This window comes from Lepidochelys kempii, chromosome 1, assembly GCF_965140285.1.
Source record: "Lepidochelys kempii isolate rLepKem1 chromosome 1, rLepKem1.hap1, whole genome shotgun sequence".
In the NCBI taxonomy this organism is placed as follows: Eukaryota; Metazoa; Chordata; order Testudines; family Cheloniidae; genus Lepidochelys; species Lepidochelys kempii.
The window spans coordinates 242,824,362-242,841,669 of NC_136380.1; the positions used below are offsets into that span (position 1 = coordinate 242,824,362).

The window sequence follows — 17,308 nt, forward strand, 5'->3', positions numbered from 1 at the left end:
GAGGATCTGGACGCACAGCGGCTTGTTGTGGGTTCTGGGTGTAATCGTACTCTGCAGGGGGGTCCAGGTGAAGGTGGTTGAGGCTCGGGGGGGGGGCGGGTCTGGGTGTGGAAGAATACAGCTCAGCCAGGGCGGTGGGGGAGGGCTGAGTGTGGGGGGGGGGGCTCAATGGGAGGTCCAGATGTTGGGAGAGTGGGGCTCAGTGGGGTGGGGATCCAGGTTCAACTGTTTAGGGCTCAGTGGGGTGGGGATCTGGATGCACGTGACTCACCACAGTGGTCCAAGTGCAGGGGGAGTGTGGCTCGGGGGGTAGGGGTGGGTTCTGAGTGTGGAGGGTGAGGCTCGGTGGGAGAATCTGAGTTTGAGGGAGTCAGGATGCATAGTGGTTGGGCAGATGGGGGAACAGCTTCCTGTAGAGGGATCCATCCCCCTGCACCTGAGGAGCAACCGGTGCAGGAAGCAGGGGATGGGGGAGTTTGCAGAGCTTCCTGCAGCCGGGGGAGAAATCTGGGGGTGGGTCTGACCTGGCCCCAGATGCCGTTCAGGAAAAGAAGAAGTCCCATCCTCCCCAGCCCAGCTCTGATCCCAGCGCAGCATAGGAGCCACCAGCTGGGTCTTGCCCAGTCCTGCCTCCTGCCCCACAATGATTTACCTCTCTGCCAGCTGCCCTGGGCACCTGAAACATGCTGCTGGGGAGGGTCACATGATTGCTCTTGTGGCTTCCCTTTCCTTCCCTGTCAGAAAGTCATTTTTCTGTGGGGAAGCAAAGAAATCTGTGGGGAACACAAATTCTGCACATGCACAGTGGCGCAGAATTCCCTCAAGAGTATCCATCCTGACATTTTGCTGAGGGAGAGAAGAGACTACATTAAGGAGACAGAAGCTGTTTCCATGCCTTCTATGAAATCTATTGCTAGTGATTCTGATCCTAAAGGCCAGTGGCATCACCGTACGACATAATTCCTCAACCAGAAAATGAACAGGATTTAGAAAAATAAAGCACCATGGCACCAATGTAGAGAGAGAGAAATCATTGAGAAAAAAAGTACTGGAGTTAAGTATGGTTTGGACAAAAGCAAATGTTCCCTCTGCTTCATGTAAACTGAAGTTCACCTCTGTTTCTATGAGTACATGGAATTCCACAGCATCTGTCAAATGGACTTGCAGCAACAATTAGCATTCCAGGCCCTACAAGTCTATTTGCCCAGTCTGGGCTGGAGGTCAGCCATATTTCAACAGTTTATTAACCAGAAGCATAAACTTCATTTATTTCTCTTCCACAATGATTTCAGCAACTTTTCCTCCCATCTCCTTTTCCCTTATAGTTCAGATGCATCAGCTCTACTTTCTGAACATCCAGTCAGAGAACTGCAGCCAGGCATCTTTAAACTTGTTTAAGAAACTGAGGTCAAGGACCAAAGAAGCAAAACCCAGAGCAGATTTTCCCAACACAGGCATTTAAGGATTACTGAGAAAAGAAGAAATTGAATAATCAATTTCCACTTCCTTCAGCCCCAATTCTCCCTTTCACCCATATATCCCTCTCACCTCTCAAGTTCTGCTATCTTTTTATCTTTATCATTCTTCTCATTTTCCATCTCCTTCAGGATTTCCAGAAGACGATCCACTTCAGCTTGAGCCTTACTGGTTTCTTCCTGGTACAGTGCCACCTCTCGCTCCAGCTGCTGGAATCGGTCATTCAGCTCTGGGCTGGCCTTGGCCTCCAGTGTAGCTTCATGAGCCTGCAAAGAAATCAGTTCAAGAACCATCTCTCACACATGTATAATATATCCACAATCATTGCAGGGCACAAAGTACCCAAATAGCTACTTCTAAATGATAAATGCATCCATTAAAATGGAAATCATCATGGGCACCAAGTTCCTGTAAGTTACACTGCATCAGTGGGATAGCTAATAGGAGATGAATAATGAAATAGATGTTTTGTACGGGTTTTTAAAGAGAGCTTTGACATTCAATTTGCACCATGCTGGAAGCTCAGAAATAAAATAAATAATTTCAAAAATTATTTTTTCCAAATATGCTTATTTAGTCTCATCTTTTCAGCACCCCAACACAAGTCTATCCTATCTATCTAGACAAACAGAAGTCTAATCTGCATCTGACCCATAACACTCCAGTGCACCCATCACCACCTGTTAGCAGCATTAACTATGCTCTTTAAAAATAAAAACTGAAGCTGATCTCCTCATGAGGAACAAAAACAGTGCAGGTTAATGGGATAATGATGTGGGGGGGAGGGAGAAATCAAGGGATAGAATTATACTTACTCATAAAAAAGGAATGTGCTTGAGAGTATATTTAGGATGTGGAGAGATGAAAGTACAAGGACTCCTAGAAATCACACTTTAGTGCACAGAGAAACACTGTAATGAGAAGGCTCAGGACAAAGTGACCCCAGCAAAGTTCCGCTGCTTTGTGTACAGGAACAGTGCGATGAATTTATTTGGAACTAAACCTTGTTCCACTGAAAAGTCACTAGAGTATTAACAGAGTGAATTTGAATCCAACAGTTCCCAAGCATGATAAAAATAAAGCGAAATGGATATACATACTGGAATTTAAACTAACAAACCAAGGATTAAATACCCAGTTAACACAGAACAGTTTTCATCATATCTGGATGGAAGTAGGTGGAGAGGACATTTATGTGATCTTTCTACTTCTCCTTGATCCCGGAGGCTAAACTAGTTCTTGATGTAAGTAAAAGCAGTTTCAGGCCTGGTCAAACATGCTCCAGTGGATCAGAGTTTCCCAAAAGCTGCTCTGCCAGCCAAGACTACCAGAGTACACTAACACCTATGACATGGCTGATGTTTCAATTCCCTTTGCACTACTGTGGAAAGGAGATTTACAAGGTGCCATGATTTTGACCCAAAGTGTGGCAAACCTAAACCCACTATACTGGGAGTCCAAGAGCTACTTTCAAATGTAATCAAAGCTATAACTACAGCAGCATATAAATATCAGTATTAGAATCTGCTGCTTCCAAAGGAGCAAATACATTAATAGAACAAACATAAAAGGTACTATAAACAATGCGTCCTAGGAGAGATCACAAATAAGACAGTAGTGAGTTAAGCCTGATTTTTTGCCACAGACAGCCTGAATTCTTCCCTACTGAATATGGCTGTATCCCCAACCTCTCAAAATGTTTGTTTTAACAAATGCTCCTCCAGACCCTTTAAAGTAATCCAAAATACATAATCAGATAATCAGGAAATGTGAAAAAATGTAAACTGGGCTGCTAGCCAGATTATTGAGCTCTCTAATCCCAAATAAGCTATAACGGCTACTGGAGATCTATTGTCAGGAGGACTCTCCTATTTAATATTATTCTGTGTTAATAAAAACATCTTGACAATCACCCAAGAGACCCTACCGACAGAAGAAGGAAGTACATTTTCCATTTTAGAAAACGGAACAAGTCAGCGTGTCTGGTTCTGATAGAATTAGAGGGCTGTTTACACTATACACTATATTCATTACAGGTAAAGACACATAACAAATGATGTTGGTATGCAAGATACTCTCAACCACACAACGAAAATGGCATGTGATCTTGTGGAAAGTGGAAACCAGTTTGTGGTTCTGAATTACTGACTGACTTTGGTCCAATTTGTGGGTTACACAGAAAATGAATTTTATATGACCATGTGTCAAATATAAAGGGAAGGGTAACCACCTTTCTGTATACAGAACTATAAAATCCCTCCTGGCCAGAGGCAAAACCCTTTCACCTGTAAAGGGTTAAGAAGCTAGGATAACCTCGCTGGCGACTGACCAAAATGACCAATGAGGAGATAAGTTACTTTCAAAGCTGGGGGGGAAGGGGAAACAAAGGGTCTGTCTGTCTGTGTGATGCTTTTGCCGGGAACAGAAAAGGAATGGAGTCTTAGAACTTAGTAAGTAATCTAGCTAGATATGCATTAGATTTCTGTTTTGTTTAAATGGCTGGTAAAATAGCTGTGCTGAATGGAATGTATATTCCTGTTTTTGTGTCTTTTTGTAACTTAATGTTTTGCCTAGAGGGATTCTCTGTGTTTTGAATCTGATTACCTGTAAGGTATTTACCATCCTGATTTTACAGAGGTGATTCTTTTACTTTTTCTTTAATTAAAATTCTTCTTTTAAGAACCTGATTGCTTTTTCATTGTTCTTAAGATCCAAGGGTTTGGGTCTGTGCTCACCTATGCAAATTGGTGAGGATTTTTATCAAGCCTTCCCCAGGAAAGGGGGTGTAGGGTTTGGGGGGATATTTTGGGGGGAAGACATCTCCAAGTGGGCTCTTTCCCTGTTCTTTGTTTAACACGCTTGGTGGTGGCAGCATAAGGTCCAAGGACAAAAGGTAAAAGTTTTTACCTTGGGGAAGTTTTAACCTAAACTGGTAAGAATAAGTTTAGGGGGTCTTTCATGCAGGTCCCCACATCTGTATCCTAGAGTTCAGAGTGGGGAAGGAACGTTGACACCATGTCTTAAATCCTATTGTATTCAGTTATCATACAAGAGAGAAAGCCAATGCATTTAGGTTTTTCACAAATGTGCATAAAGATGTAGAAGAGCAGAAATTGGATATAATCCCAATTTAACACTATGGGCACCCTTCAACAGCACATTTTTTACACTGAAAAAGGAAATTCAAATACAAACAATACATTCCCATAATATACAAAGAAGGAAAAAGTGTACAATTAAGGTATAATCCACTAATTTAATCTTCAGTGTACAATGGAACACAGTAATAAAGGCATTAAGGCAGCTCTTCCATTGTGCCTGGGTACCAGAAGCAGCATGGTTCGGTAGTCAGATTTAGAGACTGGAAATAACATAAGGATTCTATTATGGACATTGACTTGCTGTGAAAGATGAGAAAAGTAATTTAATCTTTCTTTGTCTGGATTTTCTCATCGGTAAAATCGGGATAACAGTCAGAGTTATAAAGCACTCAGATTCTTGAAAGAAAGGGATGATCAAGTATTAATGAGAACACAAGTCTTTCTCCTTTTTAAATGTGTAATTCATAGCCTATTTGTCACAATCTAACTCACATTATCACAACTGTACGATAGCAAACAATACAAACAATGCAAAAAGTTTCATTTATAGACTCATTTTCACACATAAAACTTTTTTGAACATTGCTTTTGGACTAAAATCAACCATGTTTCATCTCTGTTCAATGGCGAGTTTTGGAGGGGCAGTTTGAACAAAAGTTGAACAGAGGGGCAGTTTGAACATAGCTATCTGAGTTATGCAAGGATAACAATAAAAAACACCGTTTTCTCCTAATTCCTAAAATTACCACAAATTTTCTCCCATACACAGGAGTCAAAAATAGCTTTAAAATGGCATGTAGATAATCTTCACTGAGGAGCATATTCACAAGCAAATTTGAAGGAAAAAAACCCTGACCAGATTATAAAAAACTGAAAGTAACTAAAAATATTTCTTTTGTTCTGGGTGGATAGATCACTGTACATTCTCCCTCCCAGGCCTTATCAATGACTCAGCTGACACAGGATATGCTGCACTCAAGCTGCTCCTGTATGCTCATTTCCATTATGGCTACTGTAAAGAGCTCAGTGAAGAAAATAGCAAAGTACTGAAAAGAAGCCCCAGTGCTTTAACTTCAGGAACAATCAACAGGAGAAAATCCTACGTGTTAAAATATTGTTTATCCCAATAATTTATGCTTTTGCCATAATTTTTGCTCGATGTAATATTTGGCAAATTCTAAACTTTAAAATAACTGTCTTCTTCTATTACCAAGGAAGAGCCAACATAAATCATTGTGCTGGTGTCCTGTAAACCCAGCTTTGAAGAACAGAGTTTTCAGGCAAAGATGGTACCTGCGGCAAAAGTTGAAATTTATGGCTTGAATACACAACTTTTTTGTACCGCTTTAACTATATCTGTTTGAAACCTGTATAGTTAACGTGGTACAACCCTTAAGAGTTATAAATTTAGTGGAATAAGCTACACCACTATAAGTACCTTTATACTGATATAACTGTGTCCACACTAGGGTTTGCACTAATTTAACTATTTTGATTAAAAAAAAAAAATCCAGACTCCTAACCAAAATAGTTGAATTAGTACAAAACTTTGTGCAGACCAGGTCTTACTCCTCCCCCATGCTGTTTACTTCAAGGATGAAGAAACTTCTCTCTTTCCACTCCATCTTCTCATCATCTGATTCTCCATCATCTCACGGAGGTGCAAGCTTCAAACATTAATTGAGACTCAAACATCAACATTAAGTACAAGAAATTTCATTTTTTAGCCCTCTTTGGACAGTTTTTACATTTAAATGTAATAAAAAAGGAATGATGCACAGTGACCATTAAAAAAGAATATCAAAAATATGTTCAAGGCAGTTACAAAGAGGGTGGTGATCAACTGTTCTCCATAGCCACTAAAACTAGGACAAGTAATCACCTTAGTCAGCCCACAGCAGGGGAGATTTAGGTTAGATAGCAGGAAAAAAAATTCTAACTCTAAGGATAGTTAAATATGAGGTTACACCAAGAGAGGTTGTAGAATCCCCATAACTGAAGGTTTTTAAGAATCGGTTAGAAAACCACTGGTCAGGAATGGTCTAGGTATACTTGATCCTGCCTCAGCATAGGAGTATGAACTAGATAATCTCTTGATGTCCCTTCCAACTCTACTATTCTATAATTCTGTGAAATGCAAGAAAGTTGAAATTTCTATTGCCAAGTTAACCTGGCCATGTTGCACATTCTATATATTTCTGGTATACCGTCTTTTCCTGCTGTTACATTGATTTTTTTAAAATAAAAATAGCTCTTCAATGTGGTATTTGAATACTGCACAAAATACTCCAAGTATAGTGCCTCCAATGTTCCCACTAATATTTTCCACCCATGTACGGAATGAATTTTGTGTTATGTACAGCACCAATATCGAGGTAATGTGCGGATGTGCACCACCAGTACAAACAAAAAACCTAAATATATATTTTTAAACAGTTCATAGGTATGGAAGAAGAAAGAAAGAATATTAAACCAAGGAATAATTAACAAGGAGCACTGCTTAAGATGTTTGTTTAATATGAAATCAAATAAAAAGAAAATTAACACTGCCCTTGGAGTACATGTATTTTATCATCCTTTCTAACAACTCAAGCTAGTAAACACACCAAAATGTGACATAGTGAAAACAGCTATTTAAACAAAACAAAGTGATGGCCATTAAGTGTAAGCATAAAAAATATGCACCAGAGGCCCAATTTAATAACCTACTCCTACCATAGATCACTAAGTCTTCATGGAAAGCTGCTCTCAAAAAATGAAGCATCTTCCAAAACACTAGCATGCTACCGACTTTTGCAGTTCCCAAAACTATCCCTCTTGCATGCATATTATCTGCATACATAGCTCAGCTTTAAGATGCTATACAAATCTGAGTCAACTAGAAATAGTCATGCTCTCATTGCAAATATTAATACAATATTTTTTGATACTGGAAAGGAGAGTAAAGGGCATTCGCTCAGGCCTATACAATTCCTATGGGATGTCAACTCTTAATTTGATTAATACTTCACACACATAGAAAAGTAAAAATAAGTAATAAAGCAACACAGACAGCAAACAAAACCACAAACAAAAAGAACGAGGAGTACTTGTGGCAGCTTAGAGACTAACAAATTTATTTGAGCATAAGCTTTTGTGGGCTAAAGTCCACTTCATTAGATGCATGTAGTGGAAAATACAGTAGGAAGATATATATATAACACTTGAAATACGAAGAGAAGTAAAACATCAAGTGGTTGGTTGGGTATTTTGAATGAGTGTTTAGGACCCATGCTGTGCAAGTGCAATAGACCCTTTAGAAACAGACAAGGTTAAGGTTCTCCTGGTTTCTCATTGTGTGTATGTCACCAACTTAAAAACTCAGAGTAGGCTTATTAAGTTTTTACAAGACCCTTAAGTAAAGGGAGCACCTTAACACATGGCTTTGGAGTTTGCAGACAGATCCCTGCTTAACAGAGCTTGCAAATAAGGTCTTCATCATGCAAAACACCTAAGCACCAAACCTAGTGCTTGCTACTTATGAGTCAATGGGAGTACTAAGAGCCAGAACTATACCAGATAGCAAAGATCTGGCCTTAAGAATTTCCAATACCTCTCTCTGCATGGAGTGCAGGCCACTTGCTGGAATCTTCTGCATATATCTCTCAATCAATTCTTTGCCATTGCAAGAGCCTCAAGAAGTGGTGCACCTCAGGGCTTGTTTACACTTGAAACACTGCAGCTACATTGCTGTAGTGCTTCAGCGTAGACGCTACCTAGGCCAATGGAGGGGTTCTCCCATCAGCATAGGTAATCCACCTCCCTGAAAGTAATTCTTCCATTGATCTAGTGCTGTCTACATTAGGAGTTAGATTGGCTTAATTATAAAGCCGAAGGCTGTGTATTTTTCACTCCCCTCAGCGACATAGCTGGGTGAAACTAACCTTTTAGTGTAGACCAGACCTCAGTCCCTATCTGTGACATAACAGTTTAGTTTCCTGCAGGCTGTAATACTTTGGTCTAATTTCAGCTGGTGGGTTTAGTGTGTGCGTACTGGGTAGTGTTGATGGCCTGTGATATACTGGAGATCAGACTAGATGATCTGGTGATCTCTTCTGGCCTTAAACTCTATGACTATTAGCAAGATTGGAACCTTTAGATCCACTATGCAGATCTCTGCCACTTGAGCTAACTAATAGCTGTAGTAGGCGGTCATCCTTTATGTGGACCAAATCAAGAGGGAGATGAGAGACAGACTTTGCAAGTGAGTTTCACAGATACTTGCTGACATCAGAGGAATTATGAGACTCAGGAATCTTGAATTCTGTTACAGGCTCTGGAGAGAAATGGGCTCTATGTGGCACAGATTCCTTTGTCCATTCCCTGACGCAAGACCCCTTCTCTACCATCACCTTGAACCTGCTGTTTCTCCAGTCCTGTACCTCTTCCCCACTCCTGACTCCTCCTCCCAGTCCCATGCTCTTCATCAAGCCACTCCCAGTCTCCATTGCTCATGCTCCTCATCCAAATTCAAGTCTTCTTGCTCAGTCAGTCCTAATCTCACCCAACTACACTCCCCACAGTCCAAGCCTCCTCTCCCCCCGAGTCCCAATCCCCCAGCCCTTCCCAGTCCCCCAGCCCAGATCCTAGTCTCCAAATCTCCTTGTTCAGCCAGTCCCAGTCTCCCAGTCCTTGGCTCCTCATTCAATCTCTGTCTCCCTCCTAGTTCGCCCATCCCGTCTCTCTGTCCTCTTGTCTAGCCAGCCACAGTCCACCCCAACAGCTCCCATTCTCTTTGCCCTACCAATCCCCAGTTTCTGCCCCACCCCAACTCACAGTGAAAGTTTCCCTGTCCTTGCCACTGCCAGCCTCCCAACCCAGTTTCTGCCTACATCCTGGCACCTTATCCTAATCTACTCTCTCCAACACACAGACACACACAGTTCTGACACTTGTCCCCTCTGCATCCGGATAAGTCAGCTGCCTGGCCCCAGAAGGGTGGCCATTGGGATAGACATGGTCCCTGCTCTCAATTCAGAAGCGCAGACCTAAACCAGAATGCAGCAGCCCAAAGCTTCAATTGCAGAGAAGGTCTCTGTCAGCAGCAGGCTGGAACATGCTCATTGTGGACGGAATCTTAGGGGAATTTAGCTGCTAAGATCTGAGAAGTCTCTACTGAGCATGTGCAAACTGTGATTTTTCAAAAGCTTATAACAAGGCCAAATTTGAGTGGATAAATACAGGGCTGACAAGGCAGATTTTTGACACAAAGGCCGACCCTCTGCCAAATTTCAAGTCCCTGCTCCAAAAGCATAGGATCACCTGAGCTTTTAAAAGAAAAGGTTGCCAGAATTTTTTAACATGGGCAAAACAATGTATATTTTTTCCAATCTTCATTCTGGGAACTACCGAACCATTTTGGCTGAAATTTTCCAAAAACAAATTCAGTTGTATAACATACTACCTCTGAGAAAGAAATGTTACCTCTTATGAAATAACTTTATCCTTCACATTTTATATTCAGGTTTCAGAGTAACAGCCATGTTAGTCTGTATTCGCAAAAAGAAAAGGAGTACTTGTGGCAACTTAGAGACTAACCAATTTATTTGAGCATGAGCTTTCGTGAGCCACAGCTCACTTCATCGGATGCATACCGTGGAAACTGCAGCAGACATTATATACACACAGAGATCATGAAACAATACCTCCTCCCACCCCACTGTCCTGCTGGTAATAGCTTATCTAAAGTGATCATCAAGGTGGGCCATTTCCAGCACAAATCCAGGTTTTCTCACCCTCCACCCCCCCACACACAAACTCACTCTCCTGCTGGTAATAGCCCATCCAAAGTGACCACTCTCTTCACAATGTGTATGATAATCAAGGTGGGCCATTTCCTGCACAAATCCAGGTTCTCTCACCCACCTCCAAAAACCACACACACAAACTCACTCTCCTGCTGGTAATAGCTCATCCAAAGTGACCACTCTCCCTACAATGAAGCACCCTTAGCATGAAAGGCAGAATAATTAATCTCAGCACCACACAGCAAATGGAAGCAGCAGCAAAAGACAAAGAGGAATGGAAAAGACTGGTTTCCACTCTGCATGCTGACAGTGGCGCAGGAACTGCATCTCTTTTAGGAAATATTTTATTATGAATTTCCTGATCTTTGTGCAAGGAAGATGTCAGAATATTTCATTAATGTCTATTATTTGCATGTAGTATACATTTTAATAAACCTAGTCATTGGGAGTTTTGTGCTCCAAGTAGCTTAACAATTGTTCTTCTCTCCAGAATTCCCCACACACCTCTTTCTCCAAGTCTGAACATGTGAGAATAACTTTTTTTCCAGATTTACTACTTGTTTCTACTATCCAGTCAATTCTTAATAGGGAGAATGACAGAAAAACTGTGCCTCATAAAACATCAGGAAAAAAATGGTTTGTTACTGTAACACTCTGTGCCCCAAAGAGACACTCTGCACCCCATATTCACCATTGGTGATAGAATTATGATGTATTTTGTATAAAGAATACCTTGTGAGGTATCATTTTAAAAGTCTTAATCTTTAATTAATATTTAAAGAACATTAATATTCTGTTAAGTTGTATGTGCTATCATTGTATATGAAGTTTCACTATGTATGTACCACTGAAACATGTTGTGAGGTTGGGAACACCCACAAGCAGTCTTTCAGATACAACAATAAAAAGGCCAAACAACGTTGATGGCTCATTGAGGAGAAAACAAACACTCAGAAGGATTACTCCAGGAACTGTGAACAATGGAAACTTCTCAGAGATAGCACATACTCAAGGGAGACTATTTGAGTCTTGTCACAGCAAAAGATCTTTCCAGCAAGTTGGAAGATATAAAGGGGGAAGTAACATCATGACTTGGCCTGGTTAGAGCAGGAGTCAAAAGTCAGAAACCTGGAGGTCAGAATCAGACAGGCCAGAGGGCAAACCAGGCATCAGATGTCAGGAGGCAGGCAGGCAGGCTCAGGTTATCAAGAGACCAGCAGCATTGTGCAGATTGTGAAGGAGCAACAGTCCTGAAATAGGGAGAACCCAGCTGCATAGACAGCTTTCTGTTTCTGTGCTTGGGTTAGATAGAGGCTGGGGACCAATCAGGACCCCCAGGATTCCAGCAATCAGATCCCAGGACTGGAGTTCTCTTTTGGAGTTCAGCTGCTATTCTAACAGCTGTTACCTGGTCAGTGAGTGGCAGGCTGAGACTGCCTAACTTTTAAGAGGCCTGTGGACCTAGGTTCAAGACATGTAGTCCCTGACAAAGGGTGACCATCCTGAACTGGGAAAAGAAGCCTTTCCCCCTGTGTTGGTAAGGAATCTCTTCTATCACTCCCAATTTCCAAAGAGACTATACTTCTTGAAGTAATAGAGTCTTATGAGATAGGGGCCTGAAAGGGGATGGGGAAAATGGGGTTGGGAAGAGGGAGGGAGGTGAATTGGATAATATATCCCTCTTTTAATGTGCTGAGCCACACTTGCCAGATGTGATGTTTGCCCAAGCAGGGTGGAAGAGGAACAGGCATGTTTCACAGGTAGGAGATATGGTTAGCAAATTAGTCAAAATGACTGCCTGGAGATTGCAGCTGTCTGGTGAGAAGGGCCTCCCATAGACGAAGGCAGCTGGAAAGATCAAGGAGGTCTTAACCTTCTCTTTGAAGAATATGGCCTAAACTGTTTCATCTGTTTTGTTGGAAAATCGTTTTCCTCATGGAAATTGCAGTGGCCATGGAACATGAGGCCCATCAGAGATGTCAATATCTGCTTGAACTGGCTTGTTTCTCCTTGTGTAACTATTTCTCACCAGACTTGTGCCTTGAATCAAGAGCAGTTGGAGACACAAAATTGGGAGGTATAGCCAATATGGAGGAGGGTCAGAATACCATACAAGAAGATTTGGATGACCTTGTTAACTGGAGTAATGGAAATGGGATGAAATTTAACAGTGCAAAATGAAAGTTCATGCATTTAGGGACTAACAACAAGAATGCTTGCTTTAAACTGGGGACTCATCAGTTGGAAGTGACAGAGGAGGAGAAAGACCTGAATATAGTAGTTGATCACAGTGTTAAAAAGGCTAATGGAATCCTAGAATGCATTAAGCAAGGTATTTCCAGTTAGAGACAGGAAGTGTTAGTACCATTATACAAGGCACTGGTGAGACCTCATTTTGATATTGGTCTCTCATATTTAAGAAAGATGAATTCAAACTGGAACAGGCGCAGAGAAGGGCTACTAGGATGATGCAAGGAATAGAAAACCTACTGTATGAGAGGAGACTCAGAGCTTGGCTTGTTTAGCCTAACCAAAGAAGGCTGAGGGGAGATATAATTACTTTCTATAAATACATCAGAGCAGGAGTGGACAAACTTTTTGGGCCGAGGGCCACATCTGGGTAGGGAAATTGTATGCAGTACCAGGGCAGGGGGTTGGGGTGCGGGAGGGAGTGTGGGGTGTGGGAGGGGATGCGGTGTGCAGGAACGGGCTCAGGGCAAGGGATTGGGGCAAAGGAGGGGTGTGGAGTGTATGAGGGGGCCCAGGGAAGGGGGTTGGGGTGCAGAAGGGGTGAGGAGTGCAGGAGGGGGCTCAGGGCAGGATTGCAGATTGCGGGGGGAGCTCAGGGCAGGGAGTTGGGGTGCAGGAGGGGTGTGGGGTGCAGCAGGGGGCTCATGACAGGGAGTTGGGCTGCAGGAGGGGTGCAGGCAGAGGGCTTAGGGCAGGGAGTTGGGGTGCAGGAAGGGTGCGAGGTGCAGGCAGGGGGCTTAGGGCAGTGAGTTGTGGGGTGGGGTGCAGGAGGAGTTCGGGCTCTGGAGTGGCAGTGGCGCACACCAGGGCCAGGGCAGGCTCCCTACATGTCTTCCCTGACCCCATGCCGTGCTGTGCTGTGCCGTGCCGCTCCGGGAAGCGGCCAGCACCACGTCCCTGCGCATCCCCTGCGGGAGGGGGAGGCACAGGGCTCCGCATGCTGCCCTTGCCACACCTCCAGGTTCCTCCCCTGAAGCTCCCACTGGCCGTGGTTCCCCATTCCCGGCCAATGGGAGCTGCAGGGGGCGGTGCCTGGAGGCAAGGGCAACACACAGAGCCCTCGGTCCCAGGAACGCGGTGCCGGCCACTCCTGAGAGCGGTGCAGGGCCTGCAGCACCACACAGGGGCAATCCCATGGGCCGGATCCAAAACCCTGATGGGCCGGATCTGACCTGCGGGCCGTAGTTTGCTCACCCCTGCATCAGAGGGATAAATACCAGGGAGGGAGAGAAGTTATTTAAGTTAAGCGTCAATGTGGACACAAGAACAAAATGGCTATAACCTGGCCATCAACAAGTTTAGGCTCGAAATTAAACAAAGGTTTCTAACCAGCCTTCCAAGGGGAGCAGTGGGGGCGAAAACCTAACCGGCTTTAAGACTGAGCTTGAAAAGTTTATGGAGGGGATGGTATGATGGAACTGTCTATGATGGCATGTGGCCCATCAATGACTGCCAGTAGCAAAAATCCCCTAATGCTGGAGATGGGATACTGGATGAGGAGGGCTCTGAGTTACTACAGAGAATTCTTTCCCAGGTATCTGCCTCGTGGGTCTTGCCCACATGCTCAGGTCTAACTGATCTCCATATTTGGGGTCAGGAAGGAATTTTCCCCCAGCTCAGATTGACTGAGACCATGGGGGTTTTCCACCTTCCTCTGCAGCATGGGGCACAGGTTACTTGCCAGTTTAAACAAATGTCAGTAGTGAATTCTGTTACTTGAAGTCTTTAAACCATGATTTGAGGACTTCAGTAACTCAGCCAGAGGTGATGGGGCTATTTCAGGAGTGGGTGAGGTTCTGTAGCCTGCAATGTGCAGGAGGTGAGACTAGACGATCACAATGGTACCTTCTGACCTTAAACTCTACGAGTCAAAGTAAATACTACAGGTAGCTCCAACTCTACCCACAGGTGGTGAGAAAGAAATGAGCAGGAGGTGGTGGACATGTCCTTTTTATGCCCTTGTCTAAGAGCATGAGGAGAGAAGGGACACAAGAGCTGCCTGGTGGTACTGCTGGCAAAAGTTTGTCTTCAACAGAGGAGGTGACCTTGACCCTTGCTTTCATTGGATCCCAGTGTATCCCCCATACCCAAATCGCAAACACCTGCAGTGGAAGATATATGTGTACAATCACCAAGAATAACCTCCCGAAACCTCTCAAAATATTTCTCATGTGTATTTATACACAAATACAAACCGATTTTCACTAAACGCTGTCAAAACCAGTAGAGATCCCACTTCTCTAAGAGGTTTAAAAATATGATTAATATAAAAAAAAACAAGGAAAGTCTCTGATGCAAAGCATCTTGGATATTGTGATTTTCAATGTGAAGACCTTATTCCACAAACCTTCCCTGCAAAGAACTCTCACTAACTTCAAGTAGAGGGCTTCCATAATTGGGGCCAGAGCTAAACCAACATAGCATCAGCAGGAACAATGGTTATCCAAGTACTTTACGTTACAGTGAGGAGGTAGGTTGCTAATCATCATCTTTCAATGCACTGATGTGAGTGATTAACCAGAATGCTTTTTTTGCACAAGAGGCCTTACGTGTGTGGAAATTCTACTGCAATCTTGCAGTGACAATGCACAGACAGCAAAGTGACAGAAATGCTACAGGATGCCACAAGCAACTGACATGAGGGGAAACAAAAGGGTTGCACTACGTCAAACTGCCCAAATAGAAAGTGAAGCTAAGCAAAAGTTGCAAAACAAGTACAAGCATCTTTCAAGGTTATTTTGAGCACAGCTGCTCAGGCATTTGAAATCCCTTCTCCCACCCTTATTTTCTATACACACTCCCAAAATACCTCACCAAAAATTGTGTGTGTTGATCCAGGAATATGAAGGCACAAGTGAATATTCATGCAACACATACAAAAACAAATGGGGCTGGCAATGTCCCTCCTGTTTGCCAGGGCACTTACTGGCTTGGATGGATGAGTCAATAAAACTTCAGGATGCTAAAGGGAGAAAAAAGATAGAAAAAAGAGGGGGAAATTGGGAAAAAGGAAGAGTGAGAGAGAAAAAAAGGTGTAACAACAAAACGATTTAAAGACAGATGTAAACACATTCATTTATTACAGCACTTAAAATTGTGGTGTTTAGTAATAAATCCTAACAACTTTGAAATATTATAGAATTTGACCGCTTAACCCTTGGCATTGTCAGAACTCAGGGCTTTATCCTAAAATTCATGCCCCCTCTCTTACCAGCTGTTTCTACCCAACCCTCAAACACTTTGCTGTTTTATGCTGCATTCAGGCTTACAGATGACACATCGAATAGCTTAACAGATTGGGCAGCACTTTTATTTCTAATGCCTCATTTAGATCAATTATCAAATAAGTAAGTGGTTCAGGAAATTATCTTGAAGAACAACAAAACAATGATGAACATAGATGATGGAAAAGAAAAATTACAGAAAGCCCAATTTCCCTTGTAACCATTCTCTAGCTTTCTTTCCTGGGTTGCTGAACCAAGCACATTAGGCCTGTTTCTTTTTTAATAAATGAATCACTACTACCAAAATTGAATATTAATCAGCTGTGAATGAAATATAGCACTTTTCTTCTAATCTACAAGTGTATCTGTAAGATTTCTAAGTCATGACAGGAAACACTTTTTCACAAAGAGAAAAGCCCTAGAGACCAAGTCAGACTCATCTGAGTCAGATCCTACGAAACCCACAAATTGGATGAACACTTCATGAATTTATGGCTTCACATATTCTCTCTCCCTGGAAAGATATTACATCCTTTAACTGAAGCAAGGACATCATAGCAGAAGAGACTCTCAAGAGTATGCCCAAAGCATTGACTTGCTAACTCTGGAGGGGATTTTCCTGCCACAGAGCCAATGTTAGTATTCTCCTCTGGTTCAGAGCCTCTAAAACTGCTCTGGATGGGGAATTTTGCTACCAGCTGCTGCAGGATTCTTATCTTCACCAAGGTCAGTGGGCCCCTTCCAAATAGGCTTATCTCTGAGCAGAAAAAGCTCTTGGCTCAGTGGCTGTAGACAGAGAAGATATGCACTGACAACAACCATAGGAGAGGATGCGCTCCTCCTTGGAGACTATTCTATTGCTGTTAGGTCTCCCCAGGCAGACAAAAAGCACTTCACACTAGAGGAAAAAGGCAACAAGTAGGAGAAGCTGGAAAAGAGAACACTCAGAACTAAGGGGAAAAGATTATCACTTGAACAATCCCCCAGCAGGAAGGAGGCATATATATTTGAAAATGAAATTTTCCTAAAGGTGATATTGCACAGCTCTGCAGAGGCAAACAATTTTGAAGAGAAACTTTTGGACCAGGGCCCCATATGGCTTATCACCTACCCTGACACTTCAGCTTCTTTCATCACACCAAAAATGGAGACCTGGTCCATAAGCATAGCTCATTGGAATGCAAACTCAAGAGAGACCATGGTGTCCTTTCAGCATTCAGAAGCTCCTGTACTACTTTTTCCTCCCACTTTTTTTTGTCCGTACTGTTGGCAAACAGCTCAACAGTTCTCAGCACAGGAGTGAATGACGGCAAAGGGATTAGTGTTCAGAATACAGAGATCTGTATAGTCACAAGACCATTACTGAAAAATAAGGATACAGTGATTATGAAAATAGCTGCATTCAGATTGGCTAACTATTGTTGCTACCCAGAAAGAGTACAAGAATCCAGATGAAATAGAGTAACTGTTA

General features: G+C 42.7%; 1 protein-coding gene across 18 annotated transcripts in view; it reads right to left on the bottom strand.

Annotated features, from left to right (window-relative positions):
* Positions 1–17,308, bottom strand: part of ERC1 (ELKS/RAB6-interacting/CAST family member 1) — a 552,070-nt gene that overhangs the window by 322,263 nt on the left and 212,499 nt on the right. For 10 of the 18 annotated variants that reach the window (XR_012155892.1, XR_012155894.1, XM_073320483.2 and 7 more), the window contains 2 exons: positions 15,540–15,575; positions 1,549–1,742 (listed from right to left, as the gene is read on the bottom strand). Coding sequence is in view for 16 of the 18 variants with exons in the window: in XM_073320483.2 (XP_073176584.1) it covers positions 1,549–1,742; positions 15,540–15,575 (230 nt within the window). In the remaining 2 variants the exon portion in view is untranslated. The remainder of the gene's footprint in view (positions 1–1,548; positions 1,743–15,539; positions 15,576–17,308) is intronic. The other 8 variants (XM_073320492.2, XM_073320533.2, XM_073320524.2 and 5 more) reach the window with 1 other exon arrangement.